General features: G+C 35.0%; 1 protein-coding gene across 1 annotated transcript in view; it reads left to right on the top strand.

Moving 5' to 3' along the window:
- Window positions 1-6,169, top strand: part of SNX6 (sorting nexin 6) — a 163,079-nt gene extending 156,910 nt beyond the window's left edge. Inside the window, exon 15 of the mRNA XM_031949301.1 lies at window positions 4,470-6,169. Within this exon, the coding sequence (XP_031805161.1) occupies window positions 4,470-4,523 (54 nt within the window). The 3' untranslated portion in view covers window positions 4,524-6,169. The remainder of the gene's footprint in view (window positions 1-4,469) is intronic.
- The last annotated feature ends 6,921 nt before the right edge of the window (window positions 6,170-13,090 follow it).

The raw sequence follows: 13,090 nt of genomic DNA, 5'->3' as shown, positions 1-13,090 counted from the left end.
CTATCCAGTGGGAAGAAAAAAGAAATTTCATTAAAAATAACTACAGACAATATAAAAATACTTGAAAATCTACCCGTTAAGAAAGTCAGATCTAAATAATTGCAGAAACATTCATTGCTAGTGGGAAGGGCTGAACCAATATAATGAAAACTAGATTTTTTTTCCTAAATGAATTTATTTATTCAGTACCATGCCAATCAATCCACCAAAAGTTATTTCAAAGAACTATTAACAAAATTCAATTGGAAAGTTTAGAAATATCAAGGGAACTCATGGAAATAATTTAATCTTTAGGAAGGTGACCTAGCAGTATTGGATCTCAAAAATAATAATAATCACAACAATCTGGTTATGGCTAAGAAATAGAGTGGAATAGGGCAGGTACACAATAAACAATAGTAATCAAATAGTAACCATAGCAATCTTGTGTTCTGTAATTGCTTGGCCAAGCTTTTGGGACTAAGTTATTGTTTGACAAAAACTGTTAGGAAAATTGGAAAACAGGCAGCAACTAGCTATAAACTAAATCTTACCAAAGTAAAGTCAAAATGGGTACATGGTTTATACATAAAGTTGTCTCATAAGCAAATTAAGGAAGCATGAAAAATTTTATGTCAGGTCTGTTGATAAGGGATGATTTTACAATCAAGAGATAGAGAAGATTACAGGATGTAAAATAGATAATTTTTATTATGGCAAATTAAAAGGGTTTTGCCCAAACAAAACCAATGTAGTATCCAAGATTAGAAGGAAAGCAAAAAACTGGAGGAAAATTTATAGCAAATTTCTCAATCATAGAGAATTTAGTTAAATTTTTAGCAATACAAATCACTTTCCACTTGGTAAATGGTCAAGGGATATGAACAGGCGTTTGTTCAGAAGAAATCAAAGCTTTCAATAGTCATGAAAAATAGTCTGATTCTCTACTGATTAGGGAAATGAAGATTAAAACAACTCTGAATTACATAGCACAGCCTATCAAATTGGCTAATCTGACAGAAAAGAGAGAAGACTTCGTTGGAGGTGGTGTAGGAAAATTGGAACACTAATTTACAAACAGATCTAAACATTCTTGAGAGCATGTTCAAGCTATGCCCAAACTTCAACTACGGATATACCAAAAGATTGAAATTAGGGTACACTGAAGCACAATGTTCCAAACTTGTTCAATTTATTGGTAAGGCTGGCAATTTTCCAATAAAATTATTTTCCTGGATCCTTAATTGTGAGATAGGGCTTACTAACCTTCATATAGTTTTGGGAAATATAAGGGATGGAAAATCTGAACTATTGTAGCTGATAGAAAACAGTAGAGGGAAATCTAGAATATCAAACTAGCAACATCCTCTTCTTTTTGTTGCTGTGAGAAGTTCATTAGTGATATCCACATTCAAAGCTAGTTAGTGTCACTGATAACAGACTAAACTTTCTTGAAGGACAGCTAGTAATACAAAGATAATAGACTTCCTGGCTTCCACTTGCATCTTGCAAAGTTTGTTAGGGCGGTAAGAAAGCTCTCTTAATTGTGGGTAGTAAGATGCCGAAAGATAATATATTTCTTTTAATTACAGTTATTTATGGGACAACTCTGCTCAGAAAGGAGAGCCAAATTTCTGAACTCATGATCTGGCAGTTACCAAATAGAATCATTTACAGAATAGGATCCGATATGAAATCATTACTTTGTTTTCTCAGTACAAAAATGTTGGTAGCAATGGAAATTGAGGGCATGTCCATCAATAAAAGAATGGCTAACCAAGTTATGATATGATTATGATAGAATAATATTATGGTATAAAAAACAGAAAGGGAGAAGTCTTCAAAAAAACTTGGATAGATTTATATAAATTTTTATGCAAAGTGAAGTGAATAGAACCAGAACATTGTTCACTGTAATAACAGTATTGTAAAGTAATCAATTCTGAATGACTTAGCTATTGTGATCCAAGACAGTTTTAAAGGATTTAAGATAAAAAATACTATACATATCCACAAAAAGGACTGAATGCATGTGTGTGTGTGTGTGTGTTGTGTGTGTGATGATTTCATATCACATTTCTTGCCTTCACAAAGGGTCAGAGAAAGACTGAGAGGGAGAAAATTTGGAACTTAAATTATATTTATTTATTGCCTTGGGGTTAAACACAGCTAGGCATTGTTAAGTGTCTGAGATCATATTTGAACTTGGGTCCTCTAACTTAGCTCTTAGTTTTTCACTGCGCCACCTAGCTGCCCCAATTTAAAAAATTTTTAAAGGATGTTTAAACAAAGTTTTGCAAAGATGAATGTTGAAGATTACCTATGCATGTTTTGAAAACAAACAGCTTTAAAAAGAAAAAAAATGTTAATATTAAAAAAGGATAGCTAAAATAATAAATCTTAAGAAAAAAAAGGTTAGACCACCCATTCAATATTCACCTTTTGCTGTCTTCCATTTTGCTGAGCCTTGACTTGTTTTAATTTGTTTCTATTATTAGTGATTTGGATTGTGTTGATAGTTAATGTTATTTCTTTTGAAAACTTTTCATATTTTTGACCATTACCAATTGGGGAATAACTTTTGTCCTTATTTATGATGCTAATTTATTGTTAATTTTGGATTTCAAATTTTTTATGCTAGATTTTAAGTGAAAATTTTTTTCATTCAATAGCTTCTCATTCTGGCTACATTATCTTGTTCATACAAAACTTTTCATTTTACATATTAGAATTATCTTATCTTTTGTTATCACCTTTCTTCCTTGGCTAAGTATTTCTTCCCTTCTCCCCCAACCTTTTCTGGTCTCCAGACACAGTTACAAAAAGTGTACCATCCTCCAATTAGTTTTTGGATTTTCTTTTAATAGTATATCCTTTTACATTTTTAATGATATAACCTTTTGCCGTTTCTTCACTTTCATTTGGAGTTTATTGCTATTAATGCTGGTCAACCTATTTCTCATCAAACTGCTTTCCATTTTTCCAAGCAGCTCTTGTCAACAAAGAAACTCAATTTCTACCCACCTCTCTTCAAACCTCTCCCCTCCACCAGCACCATATTTAACTCTGTTGGCTATTGTTTCTCTAGTTGCTTACTTTTCTTATGATGGATGCTTTATAAATATTTGTTGGTTAATTGCCAAGAAGTAGCAGGTAGTTTAGTGATAATATCCATACTATACTTTGAGATCTAACAGTACTATATCCATACCACATGACTCCTGGCACAAAGGCACACAATAAATATTTCTTGGTTAATCAATTCAATCCTGTTTTAAAAATTATTTCCTTTAAGATTCCATACTTTTTTGTTTAAAATTATTTTCCTCTAAAGACTGCTTTCAGGGACAGCTAGGTGGTTCAGTGGATAGCACCAGCCCTGAAGGCAGTTTGATCAGACACTTAACACTTCCTAGCTGTGTGACCCTGAGCACTTAACCCCAATTGCCTCAACTTAAAAAAAAAAAAAAAAAAAAAAAGACAATTGAAAATAGCCTTTTAAAATAGGGGAGGAGGGAAATGAAAATAGCTAAAGGATTGGGGAAGCTAGGATGTTGAGGGATTGTGAGGCTAGTTATTTGAAGGAATATCTGCATGTCCTTATTCTCACTTGGCTGCTGTCCTCTGTACTTAATCCGACCTCATTTTCCTGCAAAATTGCAACTATGAAATACATCTTCTCGGTATCCCTCACTCCTAAATCCCCTCCCTCCTTCTGATTGGAAAGAGTGGAGAATTGACAGGAGAAATCTCCTTCTGGATCCTCTATTTAAGGAAGCTCATTTGCCATCTAGTTGCACGTTTAGCTTCATCATGCCATGGAGCAGGGAACTCCACTTTTCATTTTCTTTTCATGTATTATCTTTCCCTATAAGACTGAGCTTCTTGACTGTCTTGCCTTTATTTGTATCTCCAGCCCTTATCATAGTGCCTGTCTATCAAATAGTTGGTGCTCAGTGAATGTTTTTAACTGACATGTATGTTTAAATCCTTTAGTAGAAGAACATGGGTTAGGATTTATAGAACAACACACTACTGTTGATATACTCCAGAGATATACTAAAGTTCTGAATTTCTTGAGGAAATTCGGAAACGGATTCTTTGTCTCTCTACTTATCCTACTAGTGTACAGTAGTAAAAGGGTACTTGAAAGTTAGTAGCTGAGATTGACTCTCATATTTTGTTATAGTGTGATCATGGGGCAAGTCACTTGACCTCTCTGTGCCTTAACCTGTAAAACACTAAGGTTGAAGAGGTGTTTTTTTGCCATAAAATTTTGTGATTTAGTGTTTTTTCAATTTAGTTAAATTCTAAATCTAATATGAATACATAATTCAGAATTCATAAAGTTATTTTATTGAATAATTTTCTTTGTGTTGAATTTTTTAAATTTAATGATACCTGCTTTCAAGGTTTTAAGTATTTTTAATATTGTTTATAATTTTCAAATACAGTGTGTGAATTCATTAACTTTTTGTTTTATTTTCTAGGGTAATTTACAGTTGCTGCAAAGCTGTCTGGCAGTGCTAAATGGAGATACATAAATTACACTTCCTGTTCCTGTTATCAAGGGCTGCCTTCCTTTATATTTTGTTGTTGCTGTTGATGGCCTCCAAGCATTTACTGGGCATTGGAGGGAAACAATCAACTGACAAAATGCTCTTAATGTTCCGATTTTAAACAATGGATTAATACTACTATCAAATGATTCCTAAGTATGTAATGCAACTTTGCTCAGAAATACATATATTCACATGTACATTTATTTAATCACAGTATACTTTTCTTGTTCAGAAACCAAAAGTTGTTTTTTTGTGAAAGTAGGCAATATAATTATGTTCATGTTATAAATATACTTACATGTAGCTGCCAATCTTATTTTTTAAGTTAATCCATTTGATTAAATGGGATCATATTTCCATTGGTTATTTTTTGAATACTGTTACTATAAAGCATTGTTTACTCACATATACTTGCAAAGCATCTTGATTTGGCTTATTTTTAGTTAATCAACTTAGAAGTTTTAAAACAATTGTTATATAATCTTACTATGATTTTCAAAGAAACACAAATGCATTAGTATGTTTGCCTTAACTTGTAGACTAATCCTTATTGTAAAATAAACAGTGATAACAGTGATATTTTTAAACTATATAGTCATTGTATCACTATAAAATTTGCAATTGGTCCAGTAAACCTACTTATTTGTTAGGCTTTAAAATACAGGTTCAGTTTTAAATATCTTTAAATCACTTTAAAGTGATATATTGCACCAAGCACACCAGTTCCTTTGCAAAAATAAATAAATAAGGTACACCTCTGCTCTTGAAACACATAGATGGAATTTGGATAATTGATTTAAATATGTACTTATAAAATATGTAAGCACAAAATTGACATTGGGAATTACAGAGCCTAGATTTGGGTTTAGTCATTGAGCTAGCTATATGGTTTATGTTATCGAACTGCCTGGTGCTTGATTCCCCAACTTATAGTTTGATTTAATAAGAAAATATTTGGTAGATTTGGTTGAAAATCAGTATATAGAAACCATATTAGTTTGGTCACAAATTAAAATTGGTTTTGATGTTTATAATGTGAATGACTATTAGTATGTTTACTGGTTTGAAGTTACATTGAGTTCAGTTTGATTTTTTTCTTTTTAACTTTTTCTAACCATTCTTTCCTTTAAAAGCATAGTCATTTGGGGTTAGGAATAAACCTTTTATGAGTTGGCTAGTTTACTTTCCCTGCATTTGTAGCAGGTTTGTTTACATTTTCCTAAACCATTCCTGATGAATGCTTAATCTGTCTCATATTTCCAGTGCTGGTGATTCCACAATCTATTTCTATATGTTCTGTTGCCTAACTGTTGTTTCTAGTAAAATGTTTTCTAACTTTCTTAAATATCCATGATAGCATTTAAGCTGTTCCTTTGTTGTTATTGTTGTCATCCTCTTCTTAGTTGTTGTGGGCTAAGAGTACCTGGTTTTGGTCCTTTATGTAACTTCTCTGATGAAATGCATTAATGGGGGAGAAGGACCATAGCTTCTGGATTTTAAATACAACTTCACTTACTGCCTTGGTGGCCTTGGGCATGTTACTTAACTCTGCCTCAATTTCTCCAGCTATAAGATAAATTTGCCTACCTCACAGGGGTGTTGTGAGGATTAATAAATGTTTTAAACTATTTTGAAAATAAAAAGTACTATGTGAAAGCTAAATGCAAATATGGAACTAAAAATGCAAAATCTGGCCGATTAGTTATGCTTTTTATACTAAGATTGACCTTGTTTTAGTTAGGAGAGTTATTGTAATTTTCACTTTGCCCTTCTTGGCATGCTGAAAATTCCTTGTGCTTAGCAGTGCTTAATAAATAAAAGTATTCAGTATTTCACAGGGCCTTCTCCTTCCATTTAAAATAGAATTCACATTTCACTAAAAGGGTTTGTGTATTCCTTTCTCTCTTATTTAAACTGGAAAGGCTTTTTTATCTTTTTTGTATATAGAATACCATAATAAGGGTGGCTAGCATTAGTTAGTTAGTTATGAAAGTTTATTTTTGTCAAAAAGGAGCTATTAATCTTCCTTTCAAAATGGCCAAATATTTATGGCTAGTTCTCTAAAATCAGATTCATGAAATGGTAAAAAATCAATCTTAAACTAGTCAGCAATGTGGAGAGCAATATTATTCATCTAGACTTTAATTCAGATCTTTGATCCATAAATCTTTCAATCATAGGAAAGGCTCTAACACCAGCACCCTCTTAGTTGTGTTTCACTCTTTGGATAAAATAAGGTACTCACAAATCACTGAACATTTAACATCCCCCAAAGGGAATTTACCTTGCCCTAATAATAAGAATAATATTCAAGGATACAGTGGCATTTAGTAGACATTGATCCATTATCTTCACCTGGAAATTCATCAGTAAATCATCAGGATATGGCTACTCACCTGGAATTGGGCACCCACCAATTGTGGAAGATATATATTCTTAGACTTGACTGGGACTGCTTATGTTAATGTTTTTTGATCAGGAAGATCTCAGAGAACTTGAGACCAATCAGGTGTGACAGGAAAAGAAATTGCACCAAGGAAGCAAGCTGCATCAGGAAAATTATCTTTTCATACTTCTTGAAGAAAATGTGAGTTATAATACTCTAGAGATTTCCAAAATAATCCACCTTTTTTGTTCTGTAAATTATTCTGTGCCTAGATTTAAGGAAGCTTAAATTAGAATTTAGTATAAATAGCACAGGTCTTCAATTACTTGACTTCTTTGAGTCTAAGTTTCCTCTATAAAAATGAGGTAGTTAGAGTAAATGATCTAGAATGAGTTTTCTGGTTCTAACACTAATTTTATAAGACAGTAGGTATCTTCCTTATGAATATCATTATGCTATAGATAGTAAAAATTAATCTTCAAGTATCCAAAGTTCCATGATCTAATTGAAAAGGACTCCAAAATTTATAGATTAAAAAAAAAAATCACTGTGCTTATTACTGGTGTGCCAAATAACCTCTAGAAATTGAGTTTTTTTTCCAATTTATTGTCATTAACTACATACTTTTGTAATTTATCCTAGAGTTTTTTTTTTTCCCCTTGGACTTTTAATTTTGTTCTATGAGGTACCTGAATCTCTTGGGAAAAGATGACTGTAGACTCATACTCATGATCTGGCACAATCTCATGATCTGGCATGATTTGAACCAGCAGGAATAATAAAAGTCCTTTCTATTCTCAGTTCTTGACCTTATCTTTCCAGTCATCTTTCAACATCCCTTCCTTCTTGTAGTTGACTTCATTGGTCTCAACCAGTTTAGATCTTTGTGTCTATTGCCTATCTCTAAGTCATTTTCTTTCTAGGAACTCAGTACCTGGATCACAACAGTAGTCCTCTTCACTTTGTTCTCTTCCCTCATTCGCAAGGAGTTCAATTTGCACATTGATAGATAGTCCTTCAAACACTTTAGACTCCCAATTGATCAGCCTCAACTTCTGTTTTCTACTTAGTCTACTTCACCTCAGCTACTCATAGAGAGTTTTTAATATTTTATTTGGATTCCTAAGAGGGAGAGTTTGTCGCGAACCAAAAAGGATCCATGTTGGCCGGGCTAAATTGGACTCTCATCTCAAAGAATCTATCAATGAATATGTGATTCCAATGAAATATATATGTTTCCATAGGTCAGGGTAGACAAGAGGTAGAGTCAGAATTTTAGAGAAGGGACCATCAATTCTGTTCTGAAAGGTTGGCAGATAGGACCATAAATTCTTAATAACTTAGGAGGACTTGGGAGCCAGTATTGATGAGGGGAGACTGAAACTGAAGGGGGGTCCCCAAAACTCTCTGAAACTGATTCAAAGAGAAGGTGTCCTTGAATTCTGGCCTCTGTAAAAGACACTCACCTGAGGGAAACAGGATAAACAGCTTCATTCTGTTATCCTGAGAGAAAAGAATCATCTCCATTCATAACACTCACTCTAATTAAGCTCCCTATTGAGGTGAAGATTAGTCCAGAAACACTTTTGGAATTGAATACGCCAGATTCTCTATTCTGATTCCAGCTCACACTGTACCCAGCCCCCATCAAGAGCTGCCAGCCTAGGCTTCTATTATAAAATGAGCCAATTTGGGGCTTGCTCCTTGCAGAGGACCTAACATGCCATGCCATGCTATGCCAAGGAACTTCTCTCCCCTTGGCATAGCAGCAACCCTCTGCCCATTGAAATGATATTCTCAGCATTACCCCCTCTTTATCTCTTTCTCACCTATTTCCCTAACAAGACTTTATACCTCTGTGTCAGGATTTCTCTGCTAGAAACTTTACTTCTCTGTCGGACCTTGCCACCAAGGAATTCAGTCTTTCTATTCATGCATAGCAAAGGCTGACTTCCCAATGCCAACAATAAACTTCTTTTACCAATCTGCTTTTCAGGTTTGTAAATTCCTTTATGAAGAACCCCCTGTGCCACCAGAAGGGGTTCCTGCAACTCCCTGCCCTGCACCAAATCCTAGGGGAACCTAGAGGGGCCAAACCTCTTCATTTGGTTTTCTGAACCCTGAACCTGCCACTAACCTCATCAGTACGTCCAAACTCCCCCTTATCTTGAGAATTTAGGGAAACTGAGCAGGACAATAAAAGGGAACAGTGACACAATACCTTAAATCTTGCCATTTTCCATATCACCTGAATTAGTGAAGAACCCTCCAGTTCATTGGTCACAAACTCATGTCCTTCCATCTTTGCATTTCACCTCAGAAATCTGTTCTTTCATTTTTTCTCCAAGTGATTCCTCTACCTCTTCTCAATCTCACTTTTCTTGCCTCATCTTCCTTCATATCTGTAGCTTAAACTCTCTCCTGAATTTCTTCTCCATCATTTTTTTGCAGCTCCCCAAACTCCAACCATGAATCTTTTAACTATCCTCCACCTCTACTTCTACTCCAGTGCTTCCAAATAGCACTTCCTTATAAATATGCTTGCTATCCATGGCAAGTTGGTTAACTAATTTCAGCTAGATCCTGTCTTTGTTAACTACTGACACCTCTGAGTTGTCAATTGTATGCAGTCTGGCTTCTGTTTGCACCACTTAAGTGAATCTGCTATCTCCAAGAGTAACACGGATTTCTAGCAACTAAATCTGGTATATATTTTCATAACTAACGGGATTAGTATGAGATGAAGGAATACCTCATGTGTTCCATTTACTATAGCCACTTATTATAAGTGTTAACAGAGATACTGATAAGGTTAGTGGCAGGTTCAGGGTTCAGGGAACCAAATGAAGAGGTTTGGCCCCTCTAGGTTCCCCTAGGATTTGGTGCAGGGCAGGGAGTTGCAGGAACCCCTTTTGGTTTTACAAACCTGAAAAGCAGACTGGTAAAAGAAGTTTATTGTGTTGGCATTGGGAAGTCAGCCTTTGCTATGCATGAATAGAAAGCCTGAATGCCTGGGTGGCAAGGTCCTGACAGAGAAGTAAAGTTTCTAGCAGAGAAATCCTGACACAGAGGTATAAAGTCTTGTTAGGGAAATGGGTGAGAAAGAGATAAAGAAGAGGTAATGCTGAAGGAGAATATCATTTCAATGGGCATAGGGTTATTGCTATGCCAAAGAGGGAGAGAGGTTCCTTGGCATAGCATGGTATGGTATGGCATGTTAGGTTCTCTGCAAGAAGCAAGCCCCAAGTTGGCTCTTTTTATAAGAGCAGCCTAGGCTAGCAGCTCTTGATGGGGGCTGGGTACAGTGTGAGCTGGAATCAGAATAGAGAATCTTGGAATTGAATGAGTGTCTCTGGGCTAATCTTCACCTCAATAGGGAGTTTAATCAGTAGTGAGTATTATGAATGGAGTGGTTCCCCTCTCTCAGGATAACAGAATGAATCTATTTATCCTGTTTCCCTCAGGTGAGTGTTTTTTACAGAGGCCAGAATTCAAGGAGACTTTTTCCTTGAAGGAGTTTTAGAGAGAGAGTTTCAGGGTCCCCCTTCAATTTCAGGCTCCTCTAGTCAATACTACAATATGTCCATAGTTCATAAATTTGTAAATTATCTCAGATGACTGTCTCCAATATTCAAATGGATAGATGGCTGAACCATATCACAGGCAGGCCTATGTATTAAATAAAGGCCTGAACTATTTGGAAGCTTTATGTGTTCATACCAGGACATTGGGAAGTGATAGGTCAATGGAAACAGAAATAATTAGGAACTGAAACTAGATAGACTCCCTAAAGTGAAACAAGAGAGCCAAGAAGATCCCAGGTACAAATAGGAATCTAACCAGATGAGTTTAGTGTCAGAATTATGGCAACAAGTCACAAGTGGAAATCTAAGCAGGTGTTCTTGGAGATCCTGTAACAGAAAGCAAATTAGTCTCCCTGTTGGTGAATAGAACATGACATTCAGATAGACAAGTGGAGACAGAGTAGATGGGGATCCAAATAAAGTGTCATCTAGCTAATCATTAGACTAGGAAGGAAGGAGGATAAAAGGTTATTTTGAACAAAAAGTATAAATAAGCTCAAAAATTCTTATTTAAGATAAATGTAAAAAAGCCCCTGGTGTGTTACATGAGTATAGATAAGGTACCCTAAGTTCTTAAAAGCTACATCAGGCAAAAACTGCTGGGATAACTGGAAACTAGTATGGTAGAAATTAGACATGGACCCACACTTAACACCATATACCAAGATAAGATCAAAATGGGTCCATGATTTAGGCATAAAGAACGAGATTATAAATAAATTAGAGGAACATAGGATAGTTTATCTCTCAGACCTGTGGAGGAGGAAGAAATTTGTGAACAAAGATGAACTAGAGACCATTATTGATCACAAAATAGAAAATTTTGATTACATCAAATTAAAAAGCTTTTGTACAAGCAAAACTAATGCAAACAAGATTAGAAGGGAAGCAACAAACTGGGAAAACATTTTCACAATTAAAGGTTCTGATAAAGGCCTCATTTCCAAAATATATAGAGAACTGACTCTAATTTATAAGAAACCAAGCCATTCTCCAATTGACAAATGGTCAAAGGATATGAACAGACAATTTTCAGATGATGAAATTGAAACTATTTCCACTCATATGAAAGTGTTCCAAACCACTATTAATCAGAGAAATGCAAATTAAGACAACTCTGAGATACCACTACACACCTGTCAGATTGGCTAAGATGACAGGAAAAAATAATGATGAATGTTGGAGGGGATGTGGGAAAACTGGGACACTGATACATTGTTGGTGGAGTTGTGAACGAATCCAACCATTCTGGAGAGCAATCTGGAATTATGCCCAAAAAGTCATCAAACTGTGCATACCCTTTGACCCAGCAGTGCTACTACTGGCTTATATCCCAAGAAGACACTAAAGAAGGGAAAGGGACCTGTATATGCCAAAATATTTGTGGCAGCCCTGTTTGTAGTGGCCAGAAACTGGAAAATGAATGGATGCCCATCAATTGGAGAATGGTTGGGTAAATTGTGGTATATGAATGTTATGGAATATTATTGTTCTGTAAGAAATGACCAGCAGGATGAATACAGAGAGGCTTGGAGAGACTTGCATGAACTGATGCTAAGTGAAATGAGCAGAATCAGGAGATCATTATATACGTCAATAACGATACTGTATGAGGATGTGTTCTAATGGAAGTGGATTTCTTTGACAAAGAGACCTAATTCAGTTTTAATTGCTCAATGATGGACAGAAGCAGCTACACCCAAAGAAAGAACACTGGGAAATGAATGTAAACTGTTTGCATTTTTGTTTTTCTTCCCAGGTTATTTTTACCTTCTGAATCCAATTCTCTCTGTGCAACAAGAGAACTGCTTGGTTCTGCACAAATATATTGTATCTAGGATATACTGCAACATATTCAACATCTATAGGACTGATTGCCATCTAGGGGAGGGGGTGGAGGGAGAGAGAGGAAAAATTGGAACAGAAGTGAGTGCAAGGGATAATGTTGTAAAAAAATTATCCTGGCATGGGTTCTGGCAATAAAAAGTTAGTATAATTTAAAAAAAAAAAAAAAAAGAGCAATAAAAAAAAATTTTTAAAAAAAAGAGCAATAAAAAAAAAATTTAAAAAAAAAAAAAAAAGCTACGTCAGGGAAAAATGAGGCCTAACAAGTTAGCCTAGAATTTGCCTATATAAAATGTCAAGTAATTACATAATGATTCTCTTACCTCCCCAGCAATAGGTTCCATGAACTTTAATTGTAAGGAAATATATAATACATGTTAGAAAAATGTGTATCCCAAATAAAGCAAACCTTTGAAGTAATTGAACTGAGGTAATTAAAACACGTTTGGATGATCCTGGAAAAATGAAATGTTCTGAAACCTTTAATTCAATTAATAATAAACTCAGTACAAATAAATAGATATTACCTATTTGTGATTATATTTTAGTATTTTCAAGTATTTGCTCCATGGGTTTATGCAAAGGTCTAGCCTCTGCAGGGGGTCCAGGAGGCTGAGCAAGAGGAATAGGGTCGGGCATCAAAAGAAGACAGGAGTCATGGAGTAGTTTGAGTGAGGAACTGATGGAAGTGATGCTCCCACTTCTCTCAAGCTCCTTCAGGCCTTATTTTTATA

The sequence above is a fragment of the Sarcophilus harrisii genome, chromosome 2 (genome assembly GCF_902635505.1).
Source record: "Sarcophilus harrisii chromosome 2, mSarHar1.11, whole genome shotgun sequence".
Lineage (NCBI taxonomy): Eukaryota > Metazoa > Chordata > Mammalia > Dasyuromorphia > Dasyuridae > Sarcophilus > Sarcophilus harrisii.
Note: the sequence above shows the minus strand (reverse complement) of the source record. Positions and strands in the feature narration are given on the sequence as shown.